General features: G+C 38.5%; 1 protein-coding gene across 3 annotated transcripts in view; it reads right to left on the bottom strand.

The window, feature by feature from the left end:
- USH2A (usherin) overlaps positions 1 to 21,655 on the bottom strand; it is a 322,330-nt gene that overhangs the window by 31,352 nt on the left and 269,323 nt on the right. For all 3 annotated transcript variants that reach the window (XM_042051713.1, XM_042051712.1, XM_042051714.1), the window contains 4 exons: positions 21,177 to 21,289; positions 14,577 to 14,775; positions 6,305 to 6,473; positions 3,128 to 3,349 (listed from right to left, as the gene is read on the bottom strand). In XM_042051713.1, the coding sequence (XP_041907647.1) occupies positions 3,128 to 3,349; positions 6,305 to 6,473; positions 14,577 to 14,775; positions 21,177 to 21,289 (703 nt within the window). The remainder of the gene's footprint in view (positions 1 to 3,127; positions 3,350 to 6,304; positions 6,474 to 14,576; positions 14,776 to 21,176; positions 21,290 to 21,655) is intronic.

Raw genomic sequence — 21,655 nt, 5'->3', positions numbered from 1 at the left:
TCAGTTGGAATGTGTGTGTCATATTTTATCTATTTATGTTTCATAGGCATGCAATGCATTACAGCAAAAAGAAAATCCATGCGCTGGAAAAGATACTTCCTGCTAACACTGATTTCTGTCAACAATTATTTCATGTTCATCCCCAGCAACTGAAAAAATTTATAAACCTAGCTGAGTGATGAATTACTAATTTAGTAAATCTGCAAAACCAATGCTTTCAAAAGAGAAAAATGAGTATTAAAAGGCTTAGCCTTTGGAGCCAGAATAGAGGATCAACAAAATACAGAGCCAGTGTACATTGCAAACTACTCCAAAAATCCTTGGCTCACATGTGGGTATTGCAACTATTACAGATCAGGAACCACAACAGTACAAAGCATCATCTTTCATGAGTCTGGGATGTCAGTATAGAGGCATTAAAAGCAAAAAAAAAATAAAAACGACAGAGAGAGAAAATCCAAGAGTGGTTTCAGCAGACATTATCCTTTATAGCCAGAAATAGAGAACTTTGGATAATCACACTGCAGCAGTGGGGCTCAGGATGTGCATGTACACCACTGCCAGCCTTTGCCGGTAGGTGTCTCTATGGTCACCCCACTAAATAAGGCCAACAAGGGGCGAAAAAGGAAACCTAAGAAAAGAGAAATTAATAAATAAAGGGAAAAAACTACTTTGGGATGGACAAAACGTCTCTTTTTGCAGGTCAGACTCTCTGGAAAAGGTATGCAATGGCAAATGAAAAAGTTCTATGATTCAAGCCCTTAAACCCACATTCAGAGCAAACCTGGGTCTAGACTGAGCAAAAAGACAGATTTTGAACTGGTCATGCAACAAAATGAGACTGCGTACAAGGCTTGCACTTTTAGTGATCAAGTTTTTCTTGTATGTCTTTTTTTGGAAGGACTTAAAGCTCTTAAACAAAAGCTTTAAATTTCACTAGATTTTTAGCTATGGCATTCATTGCCAAGTGCAAAACAGTGCTTCAGAAGCAATTCAGCTTTTGCATAAAGCCACCCTGTTACCTCTTCTCCTTTCAGACAATGAGATCAGCTTTCCAATTACCATATTCTTGCAAAATTCTACTTATCCATTTGCCAATGATAAGTAAATTATGTTTTTATGTAAGAGTATTTTTTCCATTAGAATCATTATAATAATTAGGATAGGGAGCAGGTAGATTTTTGTGCCTGGCTTGTGCATTTTCGTGATGTATTTAGCAAGGCTGAATTACTCCGAGAAATTAAGCAAAAACCAATTGAGCATGATCTATATGATATGATAAGAAACCACAACCTATGCTATACTTAATGCAAAAGAATATGATCTCTTTTCAACTGTGGTGCTAATTCATCTTTCAGACCTGTATTTGTGATCAGCTGTGTGCTGGCTCACAGCATAAAGTCCTCACAGAAAACCCCTGAGCGATGAAAAAAGCCACTGTTTTCTTTTTTAATAGCCAAAAAAATGTCATCCCAACCCATTCTTGAGAAAAAATAGTGTAAATGATTGAACGCTACAGGCTAAACATATTTTTAAAAGAGGGATATAAAGGTTTTTTAAATATATATATTTAAGGGAAAAAAACTGTTAAGAATACATATATACTGAAATGAAGAACATAACTTTCATCCCAAGATACCTGTATTACACTCCTACACAACTCATCTGCCCAGAGAGAGCAGTAAAAACATAAACGCTACCCCAGCAGTTCTGTTCCAACAGCATCTGTTAATTCACTCCATTTATAAAATACATATTGACAAAGACAACTGAACTGGGACCAGGGAGATTTGATTTGGTGTGAGAAAGTCAATTCAATGTGATTTTGTTAAAGGGCTCCTGCAGGCAAATAAAAGAGTTTAAGTAATAAAGTACATAAAGAGATGTTTTATGAGCCAGCCCTGTCTTGTGGCAGCCGCACAATGCGCGGCTGTGCAAGAGGGCCTTGCTCAAAGCTGGTATTGTGAGCATGGATGCTGTAGATCAAGCACAATTAGGGATCACAGGGAGAGGGAGCTAAAATCATGCAAGCAGTGCTGCTCACAGCATGCACACCATGAGTCACCACCGGAAGGGAAGGATAGCATGGAAACCACAGAAACCATGTCAATGCTCATCTGATTAACTTGTACTGACAGCCAGCACCCAACGAGGATGCTCCTAATACCACAGCCACTGAAGGATCCAGGGAATACAAAAAATGAGCTGAAGACAGAGCTTATTTCTTGGGGAAAGGAAGAGTTCAGCCTTCAGATCTGGATTCTTAGTTATACATTAAGATTCTTAGTTGTACAAGTAGAGGCTCGAACTGGCACACACCATCTGTATGCCAAGCATAGCTGGTATTAAACCTTCACTATTTCTGTGTTTTGTAATCTGGCTCCCCTTTGAGACCACAATAGTTTCTGAAGTCTTTCTGTCAGGCTGAGAAAGCCTAAGGCTGATGGGGTATAATTGGTCTATAATAACCGTGGAAAGAAAAGACACATGAAAATATCTGAATAGGTTTTGTAATAATACCTCCAATCTCTGCCATCATATAGTCACTGAGTGTTTTACGATGAAGTAAGGTTCAGATTGTACCTCTGAATGACGGAGTAATTTCCTGTTGTTTGCAAGAAATTAATGGGATACACCAGATGAGCCAGGGAGTAGTGCTTGGGATTAGTTTTTCTTAGCCTATAGAAGGTTTACCCCCATGAAAGGGATGAACACAAAGGAGGGACATAGACCACCAAGCAGATAGCATTGCAATCTTCAGTTTCCAGGTGACTAACCCCACATTTCCAGAGCAAATGGAAAATCCCTGCACTGGGATGCAGGGTGGGATAAGGTGGTCAAGCTAACTTCATTGAGAGGGGACTTTTTCCTGACTTGCATAAGGAAAGATCATTCATTCCTTTTGGATTGTCTGGTTTCTCCAGCCCCTGCAGCTTTTGCACTAAGGCAAAGAAGGGTACTGAGTGCTCAGCATTTTGTAGTACAGCAAAATAGGTGACTAAAGTGCAACAACATTTGAACAAATTGACACACATACTTTAAACCTGAGTGTGTAACTTCTGAACAGCTGGTGTCATAAGAGATTTAGAAAGATTAAGACTTTTTTTCTTGAGGACTTCTCACTTACCTGTGAGAGGTCTGTATGCAGTCCCTTTCTTTTCATCACCACAACAGACTGAGTCCATGCTTACGACCCTTCCACCACAGCACTGCTGATTGAAACTGTCATGCAGGGATCCACCACAGCAGATTTGATTGCCTGATGAGGAGTAAGGCATTCCCTGGCAGCAGGAGTCCCCAATTCCAACTGAAACCCTGTTTTCCTCTTCATTAGGGCAGCATACTTCTCCTGTCAATATAAGAATTCAATTAAAGATTTTATCCATTTATAGCTCTTGAAATTCCTGAGAGGCTTTCATCAGATAGCAACAAGTCTGGGTTCACACAGCTTCATGTACAGAACTTTCCATGTGAAAGCATGGAACCACTTGGTACTTTAGAATGCTATAAAAGTATTATATTCATTTGTAATAATGATTAAAGAAATGTGAATTCATTAATTCAGGTCCAAGACCCTGTAAGATATCAAAACACAAGCATGACAGAGACAAAGCTGAGAAGAGCAATGAAAATAATGTCTGTACATATGACAATTCTACAGCTGAAAGCGTTTTGCAGTCGCAGCTACACAGTAAAGAGAACACATTCTTGCTGTGTTTAACAGAACCATCAGCCTACTTATCCTTGACAAAAAATTTTCTTGTCTCCTTCAAAATCATCCCAAACTTGTTTTGATGAATTAATTCACAATGCTTAAAGCATTTTTCATGTTTGAGTGTCGCTCAGGACTTCATCTCACAGAGAATTTAAGGATTAAACTCACTTTAAAAATTAAATACCACCATCACAATTGATGAACTTGGCTGCTACTTAAGCAAAATCTCAGCTTTTGCAGGAAAAGACCTTAGGATAAGACTGCCAATGAGACTGACACTGTAATGGTGGGGTGGGGTGGACTGGAATAAGCTATGGGCTATGAACAAAGTACATACTGCTATAAAGGATACAAAATTTTTGATAAATGGTAACAGTTTTCATTAACTAGTGTCTGCACTTGATCTGATTGAATGTTCTAATATTTTTATATTATTTTTCTGTGTTCCAATGTTTTCTGTGGCTCAAATGTCATTTGGAAGGAGGGAGTGATTTTATTTTGCTGTTGAAGGTGGGTAGTAGAGTCGATTGAAGTATTCTGATTCCTGAATGTTAATCAAAGAAATGTGTTTTGATTTTTAAAACTCATCTTTCTCATTTCAAGCAGTATCTCAAGTTCTTTTCTTATGGAAGGTTGGGAATTAGAAAGAGAGAGCTCTAAACTCAGTGCAGCTTTTGTTAGAAATAAAAATGTGCTGAGACTGTAACAGATGAGGGAGAACAGTGTTTTCCTTTCTCCCCACATTCCTTGCCAAAGCGGTGCCTGGGTGGTAGCAGCATTGTTTGTTCTGCCTCCCATCTTAGTTCTGGGAGGGATGTTTGCACTTCCTTGTGCACTACTGTTTCAGAAACTGAGATTCTGCCTTCCTAATTTGTAATCTTCATGCCTCCAAGCCCAGTGTGCTTCAGCACATCCTGAGCTATCGAGCTGGCCAAACAACATCTGGGAAATATGTATGCTTAGAGAGTTTCCTGTATAAATAACTTTATCAAATAATGTCAATAATAAACAAAAAAAAAGATGAGAACAAATTTTTAGAGTATAATAGATATAATCCATCTAGGTACTTCATCATATTTTCCTGCATTCCTCAGAAGCTAATTTAGTTGCTACACAGAGAAAGTATTAAAACACAGAATGTAGCTTACATCTATTGGAACTAAAACTATTTTTTTTAAAAGAACTATTAGACATAAGACACAAAGGATCAGTAACCTTCTCATTAACCTCTCAAAATGGGATCCATTCCAAGCTAGGCTTGAAAATGTTCTGCCTCTGAAAACTACTATGCAGTCTTACCAGTTAATTGTTATCCTTATCAAAGAATGACCCACATTAACACTTAGCTTGAGGTTATTAGCATATTTATAAAAATAAAAAAGAAAAAAGTGACCAACAGTGTTCATGTTGCTGCCCTTTAGAGTATAGAAAAATAATACAGCAAGTATACTTAGAAAAAATTCGTTTAAAATCATATTCAAATATTCACTGTTTCATGCTTGTGGACTGCTGTCTGAGCAAGAACTACATTCAGACATAAGACATTTTGTTCCACTGTGCTTTTCTTTCTTGATGTAAACAACATTAAGCTAGTTAACACAGACCACTGGATGGGGACAGAGGTCACAGTATAATCTCTCCATTTCAGTACATTGAGATTAATGAGGTCAGCAAAATACTCTTCTAGGGTTCTTCCATGTGATAGCATTTTTCTGATGACATCATGGAAGGCATTCTAATACTGTGATAGATGAATTACTTTTCAAAAGATCAGAACTTGGGATGTGCTGAACGTGTTGGCAAAATGTCAAGCATTTCTGAGCCTACGGAATGTGTGCCAGCTTGTGAGTAATGGAAGCACTTTAGCTCCTGACCTGACAATTGTCTACAAAGAGTTATATGCTCTGAACACTGCCCCCACAAAAGGGATCTCTCCTCCCCCTTTTTCTCCCTTTCCCCATCAACAACGACCCACCAACAAACTGGAAAACCGAACTCTGGACAGTAACACAGAAGCACCGTTTTGGCAAACTTCCCAAACCACCGCGAGAATAAGAAAAGGATAAATTACCATAAAGTTAATGCACGTGGGAGGTATACTTTGATGTGTAACATTAGTAGAAACAAAGGGTAGACAATGTAGAAACAAGTAGAAGTGACGAAATCCAGAATATCAACACCAAATGCTAACAATTGTTCCACAACAGAAATGGCTATGGAAAATCATGTGGGGTCAAGTCAAGCAGGGAACTAAACTTCACCACTAAATTGCCTGACGGTGTTCCTATTAAGCAGAACTGCCCTCCCCATTATGCAGCACTTACTGCAATTAAGTACAGTTTGGCATAAATTAGTTCTCTGGGAAATGACCCAATCATCAGGTTTCATCAATTAAGCCTTTCTTGTATAAACAGAGTGTACTGTGTTTAGAAGGCAAAGTGAGTGCAATTTTCACTGAACACAACTCTCAAAGGCATCTAGAAGTCTTGATAAATCTCACATTTATTGTTTTCATTCTCCTTGGTTTAACAAATATATCAACTTTGCTGTTTTGTTTCATTCAAGCAGTGGAAAGGAGCTGTGTCTTACCTACTAAAACTCTGGTGTAATAACCACCACAGCACTGATGTTTCGGTTGCACAGCATGTATCTGCCCACCACAGCAAACCCCTGGTGAATTAAGAATAAATGGAATGTACTTGTCCTCACAGCACTGGAAGCCAGGTTTATTGTCGTGCAGAATCCCATTACAACATACCTAGAAGTAGTAAAAAAAAAAAAAAAAAAAAAAAGAAAATCAGTAAGGCAATATCTGTAAAACAGAACATAATGTGTTGTCTGGCAAAACAATGTATATGAAAACATGTATCCTAGTGCAGACACTAATATGACTGCAGTCAAATAAAATGTAACTTGGCTAAAATTCTGTGCCCTCCAGCATTATCAGACTTCAATAAACTACTGTGTATCTGACAGAATGCTGCTATTCTGTGGCCTTCAACCATACTGCACCTTAATAAAATAGTCCATTAATACGAATCATCTTCATGATTGCAGGCTGTTTAGTCTCTCAGTGTGGAGTAGATTGCAATATGTGGATTTAGTCTACCATCACCTGACCCTTTTTTTTTCTTCCCAATTCTTGTTTATTTTTTTTTTTCGTCATTTATGATGAAACCCTTACAACTGAAAAACAGTATTTCCCAATATAAGCTCTTGGGTTTTCTTTCACATAAAAATAAGTGGAATTTTTTTCTCATAGCGCACGATTGCTTACTTATGACCACAGTTCTTCAGACAAGGTGATCTCAAGAGAATAGTATTTATATAAGAATTTTTTTAAAAATAAAATTTATATGGAAATGAATTTTGAAAAGGCCTTTTAACTGTGGACTTCTTTCTAGGTGCTGTCAAGAAAATTATATGCTTGAACAATCAAATAATTATTTATACATTTACTCCTGTGTCAATGGAGTAGCAAACTGAATACCCAGCAAATCACACAGCACAGTCAGTAGGATAACCATAAAAATGGTAAACTTGGAATCTTTAGTCATTGCAACTTATACCAGCTTCTTGCAGCTAGACATGAAATGGAGTTGGCAGGAGAGCACAGATGTTAGAGCAGAGTTCCTCCTTTGTTTTCTTTTGAAATGGACCTCTTCCACTACTGACTTTCACCATGTCCTAAATCAGGTTAGCTTGGCAACAAAGAAAGGAAGTGTTCCTCTGAAGGATCTTTTGTTTACTTAGGTACTTTAACTACTACCTGAAAAAAAACTTTTAAAAATGTGTATTAATAGGCTCAGGGCATCTATTTTGTATTATAGCTATAATGTTAATAAAAATATATACACACAAAATATTGTTTTTCTGATGCCATAAACTCTCTTTGACTTCAGATGGATGATGCTTTGTTTTGTTCACTTTTGAATGGCCATTATTCCATCACCCTTGGGAGTATTAGGTTAGGTTCTGAAGCTGCAATTTACAATACATAAACAACAGGTAACCCACAATTAACATGAGGTAGGACAGCAAAGGTTCCTGTTTCCTCATTATATTTTTAAGTTTTATAACCTTATATGCTTTGAATTGTGACACTTTTCAGCTTTTCCAGCACACTTTCCCCTTCAGCATCTGTTTTACACTACCAATGTATCTGCAATTTGTTCTTTTCTGTTCAGGAATTTTGTATCTCTGTAGGCCCTACTATATTATTTTGCTGTCCACTTTGTCACTGGTAATATAATCCAATCTATGAATTTAATTAACCTACTGTTCTTTCTTCCAGATCATTAGCTAAGATGTCAAATAAAACTCTGCTTTACATCTCTTCCCTGGTTCCTAGCTTTTGGATATTTTGTAATGACTGGCATGCACTCCAGGCTGAGTTTTTCTTCATTTACAATTGGCTCCAAAGAAACCTAAAAGTTTACCTGGTCTCTCTGTATTTCCATGTCACTTAAAAGCATTCTGAAAAACACAAACCCAAGTTTTCTTGTGCCACTTTGCTCAGAATAGATCACCTTTAGCAACAGTTTTTGACATTTGTAAAAATGCCCTGTCTTATCCGTTTTACTGCAACCTGAGCTTGAGACACCAGTCGGAAATTCTGTACCTGCCTGAATGAAAAAAGGCCAAATACATGTTCCTCAGACATTCTTGGTCCCAATTTGTGCCACTCAGGATTGTCTGGTGTCTCCCTCTGTGATCTGTCTGGCCCAATACCACCTTCTCTTTTCATGTATTTCATTTGTCATCCCATTTTTCATTTTTCATTCTTTTTAGTGATGGCCACCACTCAAATTTCACCTGAACGCAGTCTTTCCACCTTTCAGAGAAAGAAAGTTGCACATCTTTGGCTTTATCCAGGCTCAAATGCTTGAGCAGTCATTTTGCTTTCCATGAGATGCTTCTGGTTTTAAGAAATGTCACTTCTCTCATGAATCCTCCGTAGAAAGGGCTGCTCTGTGTATTTCACACCAACACTGGGAGAGCCATTTTAGTACTAACTCTACAGCATTCCGTTTGAAACACTGCTTGTAAGATTGCATCATTACTGGTGTCTCTCCTTTTCCTCCTCAATTCCCACACAAAATCCCCAGTTGTACATCCAGATGTGCTACAGTAGTTTCAGAAGCTACTTTCCCTTGTTAAAAATTACGTAAGATCCTCAGTATTTCTCAACAACCTATAGATAGTTTCCAAAGAGGGGTCCAGTCAGTTCTAAAACACATTCAGACTCTCATCTGGCATTGCCAAGTGATACAGTTGGTGCCATTATTATGTAGTTTCACAACATCCTCTGCAGTCAGCTGTAAATTGCTAAAGAACACTTTTTTGGCAGTCCTCTAGAGACACTATTTGCATCGATATTCAGCCCAAGGATTCTGCATTATCAATCCATAAAAAAACCCAAACCCATTAAAGTAATGCTAAACTTGCGTCATAGAAAAAGAAGAAAATCAGATGGATTGAAAGTCGCAGTGGCAAAAGGTTATTATTAGCTCATCCTCTTACATCTAAATGTGACAGTCCCAACTGGGTGGTTCTATCCTGCACATGGAAGCAGAAGCCTTGGAGTGAACAAATACGGTGCCACCAACATTTCAGGCAGGTAGGAGATCTCACCCTTGTAAAGAGGGTCAAATGCTCAACATACACTTGGTAACCAGAGATCTTTACTCTCTATGAAGATGATACAAGATTTTCATCCTTAGCTGTCACAGAAGCCCTTAAAAGTATCAGGAACCTCACAAAGGAGCTCACAAATCAATCCTGTCATTCTCTTCCCACCCAAGCACATAGGGGGACTGTGATCCAGGAGCACAGGGACTGGGAAGGGCTGGGCACAAAGAAAGGCTTATTATGATGCCTGAGAAAGGCCCAGTCAGCCATGACACTAGCACTGAGTAATGAGATATCAAATCTGGCAGGCAGGCTTACACAATATTGTAACAATTTTTAAAAATACTCCAAACTTATCTATGCAACTCTCTTTTAATTACAAGTGTGTCATCCCTGATCCCTCTGCTTGCTGAAGACTTTGCTGAAGGATATTATCTGGCCTTATGGACACATGCCAGTTGAGCTAAGACTGATTTACTCAAATAAACAGATGTGCTAGGCAGCCATGTTTATCCTTCTTGTCAAACGCCTGCTGCCAGAGCCACTTTGTGAAATAGCAATTCACAAAACACTCTCAGGAATTCCTATTAGCTACAGGAGTTCATTAAAAATTTCTGCCTGTGGAGCAAACACCAGAGTAATGATTGACCCATCATGTTCTCATGTGAGAGGGAATATTTTAAATTAGCAAGGCTCATTCTTATTTTACTTAAATTATTTCTGAATCTATACAGACACCCTTTTTAGCTAAGCATACTTATAAATTTCTTTTCTCAAACTGTTGTTCTCTTTTGGTAATTGATACAGACTTAATCTAAAATCCATGAGCAGAAATTATTGTTACTCTGTTACAAATCACTACATATGATCTTCCTAAAATGAGTTTAATTTCCTGTCTTTCAGGTTTGTTACAACAAGAAGTGTGATATTTTCAAAGGTTCTCTAAGCCTTAAAGAACTTGAAAAGAATTTGCACAACATTGCTAACATTAATAGTAAATTTTGTATAAATATTGATGGCATATCTTTCACCAGTGTCAAGATGTGTTACATTTTATTGCTGGCAGCTTTTGAAGCTGGCCGTGAAGCGACTGTTTTGCTCCTCCTGTCCTTAAAAAAGAGTCCTGCTGGTGTTTTTAATAAATGGCACATTAACTACAATGAGTAAAGGGGTAAGCCTGTACTTCCTACTAATGTCAGTTATATTTGATTAGTTCATTAACTGCAGATTGATACAGCTTGTTGCACCTGAAAATAAAAAGTGCTGAAGCTGTGTTAACACCTTCAGTCAGGACCCTTTTAACCACTGATGGTCATACTCACAATGCAAAGTGAGCAGAAATTATTAGCCTTTATGCCACTCCTTTAATTACATTTTCACTGTACCTGTCTCATTATTTTCAGAGTTCACCTCAGGGTGTCAGTAACAACAGACAAACAGTTTGGTAGCTCCATGGATAATGCAGGAATGCCTTCCCTATTGATACTGAGATGATGCTACCTGATGGGTGAAGCTCAGGCACACTCCCTTAATTGAAGTACCTCTGCAATCCTCATGGTATGTGCTCTGTAAGCAGATGTCTCTTTTGAGACTTCACATATGGGAAGAGTTATGGATCACATCTTACTGAAAACAGCTACAGAAAGACCGACAATTTTGGCAACTTGGAAATACCCAAGCAGCACAGTTTGTTACTGTAAAAGGTACACGGGACACAGGGATCTTCCTGGCAGCAGACAAAATTCAACATCCCAGTGTATTTTCAGCTCTTCTGCAAAAATACACACACAAAAATATTTCTAAATTCTTTCTGTGCTCAAGAAATAAATCCATACAAGTCTGATTAAACACCAGGGTAAGAATACTAGGCTAAACAATACGTTAGCTTTATTTAAAATAACAAAGAATCCTCACACTGAAGCAGAAAACTGGATAAAAACTAGAAAGAAGAAGTAAGGATCTGATGCAAACATTATTTAGGATGGGAAGAATGTTTGGTCTTCACTGGGCTTAATATCGGGCCTGCATGAGCCCATGAATGTGCATGTACACATGTCCCTCCTAGTGAAAAGGTCACTTGCCCTTTTAGAGAATCCCCAGAAGGCTCAGAGCAAGTTGGTTTATTTGCAGAGCACAGTCCCAAGCACTGGATCCCAAATGCAGCACACACAGCAGTGAAGCCTGGCAGCCGGGCTGTTTTTCCACTGCCTTCCACACAGAGCTGCACCACTTGTCTGCACCCAGCTCAGCCAGTGTTGGATGAAGAGTCCCTGCATCCCACTCTGCTGCACACTGACAATACACCCTGGTACTTCTTTTACTGGAGTGGATTATATTTTGGCAATCTCTTCTGTAGCTGAATCATAACAAATCCCTCTTTTTCTGCAGTGCCTTACAATAGCAAGCCGATGATGCCAAATGTAATCCATAAATCCTTAAGGAAAGATTAGTAAATAACCAAAGACATATCTTGAAATAATTTTTGTACAAGAGGTCTGGTTTTCCTCTCACTTCATACTCATGAGTTCAAGAAAATTTCAAGAGGGAAATTAGATCCAGTTTTTGTCTTGTAAACAAGGTGCAATAAGTGACTTGAGCAAAAGTGAGAACTCCACAACCTATTTGTCGATTGGATCTATTTATATACAACTGCCTGCTTCTGCTGACCAGCCTATCATCAAATGAACCAAAAACTTCATTCTAGATCTGAACATTATTTAAGTTGCTCAGCATTTGATTCTCAGTGGTGTCTCTTCACATTTGGCTGTACAATGAATGGTGAATGGGCCAGGCTGGATGGGACTTTGAGCAACCTGGTCCAGTGGAAAGTGTGCCTGCCCATGGAAAGGGGTTGGAATTAGACGGTCTTTAACTCCCTTCCAACCCAACTTCCAACTCCCTTCCATTCTTCAGTTCTATGAAGTACAGCTGGCACTGGGACAAGAGGCTTTTGGAACAAGTATATACTGGTCAGTGCTGCTTTTCACTTCTGTCCAGCAGACTAGCAAATCCAAGGACCACAAACACCAGCATAAAGCCTGACAGTGACTTCCATAAAAAAATGAGAGAGGACTGCCACTGCCTTATGCTGTCCCTGTCAAGAACTCCAGTTTAAAAGGCTCAAAAGGCACCAAGAGCTCTGTAGATGCCTCTTACAGACATTTTGGATGGCTAGTGAAGATACATATAGCAAACCAGACCAAGCATTGGGAGGGGAAGCTTAATCAATTCACCCACAAAAATTACCCCCATGTCATTTTATGTGTGAGTGCTTCAGTTTCCTGTGGACCTTCCAGTCATTTATTATATATCCATTACTTAACAAATAGCACCCACTCCTAACCACAGGCTCAGAGAACACAGAGACCATTAGAACAATGTAATGCAAAATTAATCAGAAAAAATTAGAAAGCCTGGAGATATAAAAAAAAATGAATGCTCTCCAAGCTCAAAGTTATCATAAATGTACAAAGACTGAAAAAATAAAAATGAAAAGGAAAACTTCTAAAACTAATTTAATACAAATTTGATTCATGCACATGCCAAGATGTAGTAAAAGTCTACGTGCCAGAAACCTGAAATAAATAATTTTACCTTTAGAAAAAAGGGCTGCCTATAATTCTCTTGTGAGATTTCAGAAATACTTGTATTTAATATAGTATTGCTTTTGAGGGAACTCAAAAGCTAAGCTGTGTTGGCTGGAATAATTTATATTTTGATTTGAACCCCTCAAATAACTCACTCCCTTAATTACTGTCTTGTCTGACAGTGAATCTTGTGAATACATATTGTTTGCTTTAGTCACAGAACATGTGATGATGTCTTTGACAAATAGAGACACTATTTCATGACATTAAATCTTACTTTCAAACTAAGAGTTTTCTACCTCATTTGTCAATAAAAACCATTACAGACTCCTGCTATGCTATTGATCCTACTCCTCAACAGGAACTCATATGAAGATTAACCTGAAAATAGCCATAATTTAAAAATGCATCTAACAAATCATGATAGATCCCATTCAGAGTTGCTCATCATTGTCATGTAACAGCTAACCACTTGTAGCTGAATCTAAATAGATTTTTTCTACAGAGAATCTGGTCATTAAGCATTAAACCAAGGAATAATTTAAGAGGGAGGAAAAAAAACCAGCAAGCCAGGTTAATAACCACTATTTGCCGTGCAGGATTTGAATGATTCCCCACACAGAAAGCAGCTTTATAGTTTTGCCAGCATTTTTCAAATTCTACATACAGCTAGAAATTTCCTGTGGCCTTTCAGTGGTCAAGTGCAATGACTTTATGCAAAAGGAGCCATATGAGCTACCATGTATGTACAGGGGTTGCCCTTTCCCACACACAGAATCCAGCACTTTCCCTTGTTAAACTTCATAAGGTTGGTGGTTGTCCATCTCTCTTAATTTGCTGAGATCTCTCAGCAGGGCCTCTCTGCCTTCGGAAGAGTCAACAGCTCCTCCCAAGTTGGTGCCAATTGCCCCAAGCATGATGCCAAAATACATACTGAGATCTAGGTGTATCCACCATGTGATTTGTCACAATGGGATTGTGTCAGTGGACTCAAGAGGTGACACTCCTCAAACTTCATTACACGTGGCTTGTGTGATTTACTTGGGAACACCTATATAGCCTGAATTCTTGGGATAAACATCTGCACTAGACACATGGAGCAAAGCTTTCTGAAGGGAAGAAACTTCATATACATGCTTGTGAAGTGAGGTGGTCCACGTAGTGGTTGGGAAAGCAAAATCCCCATCCAGACCTGCAACATACTTGAAAGGTTTTTGAAACACAGGTTCCTGTGCAAGGAATTTCATTCACGTGTATTAAAATGACTTCTACCCTTAACCAGCAGGTAATAATGAAAACAATCTGAAGATTCACTTCAAAACTTCACCAAACCAAATAAACACATTCATAAATGCTTACCAATTCATTTCTCCTAACAGAAGAAATGAGGTCAACAAACAAAGACTTAAACAGAATCACCTGTCATCAGCTGACTCACAGACAGCTATCCCTGTATGAGCTCTAACATCCACATTTGATTTTAAAGAGTTTCAAGATACTTTAAAATCAAGGCTCTGAAAGGTATCCAAAGAAGCAGAACCCTCCACTTCCTTTCCTCTGATAACTGGAGAGGTTTGGTTTACACACCTATTCCTAAAAATACTATTTTTCATTATATACATAACTTAAGAATATAGAAGTACCTCCGACTCTGGATGGTAACACACTTCTCCACAGATATTTTCATCCTTTTTACATTCTAATGAGATGCACATTCTATTACTTTTGCTGCTCCTTGGAGTCTTTGATGAAGCACACTTCTGCCACGCTTTACGTAAGAGTTCATACCCCAGGATAATGCCATTTGGCTGTCCTGGAGATGCCCAGTTGATTTGAAGAGATCTGCAATAAGAAAAATCAACATCTGTTCAACTTTTGGATGTATTTATGTCTCTATAGCTACTTACATTAAATGATTAGCATATAATAGTTCTTCTTTGCACTAGTTCACATGGAGTGAAACATTTTGAAGTTTCTAAAATGTTCTGGATAACAAATTTCACAGGTGTTTAAATAACCAAAGGTATAAAAGTTTTTAAAAAGTGTCAATATGTGCTAATGCTCCAGGAAAACAAATCACACATGCAACCAAAGTCCTTAAATGTTGCTGTTTAAATGACATCTCGTTCTCACTTCTGGAAGCTTAAGTGTAATAAACTTTCTAGCATTTTACTCCTTTCATTTCAGTGGTAGGAGAAAGGACACAATATGCCTTTCCTGATGCATAGCTATTGTCAGCACCAGTGTGCCTGTTCCTTTCTCAGACAGGAACCTGGTAGAGGATGGGCAGTGGGGGGGCTAAAGGCCATCCCTTTCCCTCTGTGCTGTTCCCAATGCAGCTTACTCACACTGTGCTCAGCCACCATTTAGAACAGGCTTGTCTTAATCTTGCCTTATGCTTACTTAAAAATAAAAAGAGTATGTTGCTTTGAGATGTATTCTTCAGCATAGAATTAAAACTCCTTACAGCATCAGTAAGCACTAGTTCCCTTCTGTACTTAAATATTTTCATTGACATAAAATTAGAAGTAAAAACCGGAAGTGCTTATCATGACTAAGACTCAAGACTTCTGACTGAGTGCAAAAGTATTGCTGCAGCAGCCTGCAAAGACTGTCTGTAAAACAAAATTCTGTAGCTGATTTCAGGTTTGAGATCAGACCATCATCAGCTTAAGGAAGAAAATATCTTAAGGGATATTGTTAAATCATGTTCAGTTTTAGCATGCCTCTCACCACTAAAAATGTGTGAGCTATTTCCTCAAAATATCACTAAGCATTACAATAAACTAAAAAAAAAAAAAAAGTAAAGGGACATTTGACACAAAAATACAAATTTTCCACTGATATTTCAAATGAATGCTTCATTTCTTGTATAATCACTGTGGAGTCTTGCATAAGACACAAATTTCTTTCACTGTGACTCTTTGGGTAGAGAGAAGGAATCCCAATGCTACATGTAGATCAATAGGAGGACTGACAACACTGCATAGTTAGGCACCAAGTACCTCTTTTTAATCTCCATGTCCCAATTACACAGTCACTGTCAGAATGCCAGTGACATCAGAAATTAGCATTAATTTAAAGTGAAAATGCTACAGTGAAACAGCAGCTGCTGAGATAAACTTTGACATCTTAACAGAATAAAAATAAGTGAACAATTATTTCACTTCCTTGAGGTATAAACAGAGGAATACACACAGCAATAAGCCTTTGCAGAACAGGAATTAATGTCACCTACGAGGGAATAAATTCATAGGTGGCTTGTAGAGTCACCATAATCATTCCAAGGTCTTCATCTGAACCATAGATTTAATTCCATATTCCATCCATTGCTATTTTGTATTCTCTACCTATTCTACCATGTACACATGAACTCATACACAAATGCACTCACCCACATTTAAATAATGTTACACTTAAAACTGGAAAAGCAGGCAAATACATTGTACAAACTTCAGGAAATAAAGGTAAAAAGAAAAGGAAAAGAAGGGTAGTACTTTAGCCTTTATAAATGCCATTGTAACTCTTTCCTGGTCTTTGCACAGAATAGATCACAGGAGCAAAGAAAGCATTCCCAGTCATATTTTTGAATGATTTGCTTTCTCCAAGTTTCATTCAGACCCTCATGAGTATATTTTCAGAGTATTGTGCCAGCTTTTTGCAGATTTTCAAGTGATATTTCTCTCTAATATAATTTCAAATTAGGCCTAAGAATTAATGCAATGATTCAAACATTTTGCCTTTTCTGCAGAGCTCAGCATGTATTGCTTTCCTTTAACAAGCAATCCCTTTATTATTATTTGATAGATACACATTTGGGGTGGACATAGCCTGATATCACACAAACCTGCAGCTGAACAAGGAAATTGTGTGGAATGGGAATTCACTGACCACTGCCAACGAGGTAAAGCTCGGTATGACCTTCCAGACCCGGCTCCTAGATAAGCAGACTCCTTCACAATTTTAGGGGTGTTTCAGTTACGCCTACACTTGATGTTTGCCACCCATGGCAAATTGTGGAAACACAGCAAGAGCAGTGCATAGCTCAGTTTAAAAAAGAACAGCAGGGTTTTCATGGGACTGCAGAGACTTTTTGACATCCCTCATCTGAAGGCTGAGCTGAAAACCTTCTTGAGCAGGTGCAGATTTAATGGGACATGATGGGCACTTTAGTGTGCAGGCAGCTGTGTCACGTGTGGTGCATCTGATACAGCTGCAGGAACACGGGGACAGAGCCTGCCCGTCCTCTCCTTCTATCCAGTCAACTCCCTGTGGGATGCACTGGAGTTGTGTCTGTCCTGGGAAGTGCCCACAGCCTGACCTACAGAAGCAGACTCACAAATTGTAGGCACAGACAAAAAACATGCAACACCTGGCAGGTGGGGTATAATCCTTGTCTGCACAGAGAACACTCCAAGTGTCTGCCCTTTTATGATAGTTCCAATGCCAGATGAGTCCCACTGCTGTCACTCAGGTGAAAGTACTGAAGCAGGCAAGGCAGCCTCGCCAGGTTCACAGAAACAATCTGCTTCAGACAACAAGGTCCATGAAAGCACTTTTGGGAGATAAACAGTTTCAAACTGATCCACGAAAGTGTATTTTCTTTTGTGAAAGAGAGCAAAGTGAAATCATTTGGCTCATGGATGTAAAGACAATTATTTTTGACATTTCTAGGTAGAAATATTTTTTTTTAGAAATCCATGAAAAATAACAGTATTTTTGAATTTTGATATCACTTCAGACATATTTTGATAAAACACTGTGGAAATAAAATTCTGGGGTTTTCCTGCTTCATCACCAGCTCCAAGTGCCCATAAGGCAGAAAAGGACTCCTGATTTTAATTTTTTTTTCTCAACACAGTATTAAAGGTTTAACAAGGAAGATTAAAGATATATCAAGGCCTCATTTCAGAATCTTGATAATGAATGTTCCGTTAGTCTCATCACATGCAAGAGTTAAAATCAAAACACCAAAGATTCAATGACTTTACCTTTAGGAGCTGGAAGCAAAACAAAAAAAACCCACAAGATTCACCTGACAGTCTTAAGATAGGGAACACTGCTATTATTAATGACTAATGGATAAAATACTTCCCTCATCAGGAGATCACACATCCTGAGCAACTGCTGCAGCATTATTGCACAGGAGTTAAGTACCTGCTGCATTGTGGATGCAGGGCTGACATAATTAGAGAGGCAGTATGACACAGGCCAGACAGTCTGATAAATGGCATCATGCTTCTGTTGTTGCTACAAACTTCCTGGAGAAATCTTTCCGTGATTCGTGTTTCCCATGACTAGAGCAGGGAGAGCGATCAGGTGTCTTCTGGCTCTCTGACCACCTCCCCAGTATGGAAAATCAGACTTCCTGATCTTTAGTTACCAATATCCCCTGGGTGAAATCTGCACTACATTTTCTTCTCTTCCATTTGTCCAGCAATTAGACCAATTTAAAGGCTTTTTAACACAGCACAGCAGTCTGACACTTTCATACTTGATGTCCTTTAGAACTCATGAACAAATACCATAATCCCAATAATTTGTTGCTGCATTCTATCCACTTTTTTCCTAAAATCTTTTCACGACCATGTTCATTTGAAATAATGCCTCCTCCTCATTCACCCACAAAGAGCAACTGATATAGAGACCTTCCTAAGTCCCGTGATACTGAACACCAAGCCAAAGAACCCACCTAACTCTTCTCCCATGGCCTTATCTGCTTTGAGCTTTCCATTACATCCTGACCAGGGTTTCTGGTTCCTCCCCAAGGTGCTTAAAGGGCCCTCTCTTCATGAAACCACGGAGGATTTTTCCTAGATTCCCTAAATTAGGCCACATGGTATTTTCTGAGCCATCAAACTTTGAATTAGGCATGCAACAGAATTGCTGGATACAAGGAAAAAGAGAAAGAAGAGTGTTTTAAAGCAGAATGAAGTATTTTCCAACACATCATGAGAATTAAATCCACTACCCAAACTTTCAGTCAGCATCCACCTGCATTCAGTACTCAGAGAATTTCTAAATTGTGCAATAAAATAAAATGCTTGTCTACAGAGTCAAATCCTGAGGTCCTAACTAAAAACAAAACAAACCAAAAGCATACTTGATTTCAATGGCATCTGTTTCTACCTAAACATGGTCAATGCAACCTCTCTCCCAAAAAACCCTAAATGCAAGCAAGAAACACAACAAACCAGAACCTGACTTAGGACTTCAGGATTGGGTCCCATACTGTGTTCTGTTTGAAGTTTGGCATTATAAAATAATTATATCAGGACTGCGACCTTTTGTGCCAAGTTTCAGCCTGAAGCTGAGTTATTAACTGTAAGGGGTGGAAAAGTAAGGTATTTATAATGGCTCTGGTGGTATAACCTTCATTAGAACAGTGTGGATGGAGCTGCTATCAGAAAGACTTCTAAGTTGGTGGGTGAAATTACAATTTCTGTCATGTAGCACCTTGAGGCAAATTTTAAAACAATTATTTGTGAATGCTACAAAGACATTATCCTACAGCATTCTCATCAATAATACAGCCCCCCAAACTGATTCAGAAGAGGGAAAAATGCCATGATTCCAATTAAAGACAATAAACTGCACAGGCTTTATTATAACTCAGGTATCCCATGAGTCTATACTCCAGAAAAGCCTTTTTTCACTCTCTGATGTATTGAAGATATGTATTAAAATGTCCTCTTGTCCACACAAACTGGGGAGGTTTTTTGCCCAAGCTTTTTCTTTTATAGAGGATAAATAAGCAAAATTCATATTCAGCCCAGGACCTGCCAAGGCTGTCAGCTGTAGTGTTTGTCATATTTCAATCAAAGCTGAAGCCAGCCAGTCATTTTTACACTGCACAATCCCTACATACTCGAGGACCAGAATTAATGAATTAGCTATTGATTAAATTCCACTCTAGCAAATCCACCGTGGCAAATAAATGAACTACCCGGGGCACATGTAGGCCACGGCCAGACATGTCCGGGCAATCGATCAGTAGTTAGTATTCTTTTGGGATATAAGAACAGCTGATGGTAATATGACATGTAGGAAAAGGCAGTGTAGAAACAGAGTCTGTTTCTGGCTGAGCAGATTATAAAGTAGGAAGGCATTTTTGATCCTTTTGCATTCATGTGTTATGACATATTTAGTCTATATATAATAGCAGAAACATGCATAAGTGTTTGCAGTACAGACAAGTACAGACAATACAGACAAAGGCATACATAAGTTAAAGCCAAGGGCAAAAGATGAGACCCTGAACTGAGTTCTTATCATCAAACAAGATTTGACTATATCTATATGTGTGACAGAAAAATAGCAAGCTTAATTTCACCCTTATAACAGAGACAAATGCTCAATTCAAGCAAAATATACAAAGAGCAAACAGGAAGCCGAAGTCCTTAAGAGACTGGAGAAGCAACCCCATTCTGCAGGCCATTTCGGAAGGCTCAGATGGTAGATACTAGTTATTTTCAATAGATTTTTTTTTTCCTTTTGATGAAAGAAACTCTGCTAATAAGCATACTCCACCAGAAGTGGAAAATCACAGGAATGCTAACACAGACACAGGAGGTTAACTGCTTTATTGTTGGTGTGATTCTGAAAAATGTGTTTGCAAGTTTAGTTTTACTTTGTCTTTGGAAGATATGAACTCCCAAAGAATCACTGAGGAAGTTACTATTTGGCTGCTTCTAAGGACTGCAGATTTGATGCTCTCTTTACAATTAGGAAGTTTGCCCATGCCCGTGGATGTAGTGGATAGGCAGATTGCAAACAGTGGTTCAAGGAGACATAGATATGCACGCCTTTCCAGACAGCTTACTAATTCGTACTGCTGTGATAGGTGACTTCTTTTCTTACCCAGAATTATTCTAAGTTTCCATTATCAGCATCGCATTGCTCCCTGAACATTAATCTTCCTCTTCTTAACTGACAGAAGAATGTGATAATTTTCATTCCACTACACTTCTTCTTGTAACTATTTCCACTTATGCCTTATTTATTATCACAGCACAATGATACCCAAATGGGTATATACAATCAACCAAGGGTGAGACTTCTTTGATTGATCTTTCAGCACAAAAACTCCAAGACCAAAGATAACAACCACTAAAAATGTTTTCAAAGTGTATACTGAATTCTTTTATGCACCTTACTCAATTTTGAGAAGACAACTTTACATTCTGGTCCCCATTCCTGCTACAAATCTCCCTGAGACATGAAAGCCACCTATAGCACAGTACCTTGAGCCAATTATGTGAATAATGGGTGCTGACAGCTGCTTTGGCTCATCTTCCACAGTGGTGATCTGGGTCCCGTTGCTCCTCACGCAGGCATACACCGTGCAGGCTTCAATCTGATGGAGAGGAACATGAGGTTCACATACTCAGCTGCAGGAATTTTTCAACTCCGCTACATGTTCAGACTTTCTCTTCACCCAAGATGGAATTCTTTCCTATTTAACAGATTCCATACATCCAGGAAAATACTGCAGCTTTGAGATAAGTATATCTGCCAAAGATATACTGCACTGTATCACATTTTCCCACACCGTTTTCAAAAGAAGGGTATATGCAGCCCTCTGGCATTAATTACTGTTTTCTATTAAATTATCACCAAAAGAGTTGCAGTGAATTTGGTTTTTTGCATGTATATGTAAACCCTGGTACACAATAGTGAGTAAAAACGTGCTTTCATCTGAGGCCTTCAGTAAGGTTTCTAT

The sequence above is a fragment of the Corvus kubaryi genome, unplaced genomic scaffold (assembly GCF_017639235.1).
Source record: "Corvus kubaryi isolate FWS band 111438036 unplaced genomic scaffold, C.kubaryi_AGA036_p1.0 76, whole genome shotgun sequence".
NCBI lineage: Eukaryota > Metazoa > Chordata > Aves > Passeriformes > Corvidae > Corvus > Corvus kubaryi.
Note: the sequence above shows the minus strand (reverse complement) of the source record. Positions and strands in the feature narration are given on the sequence as shown.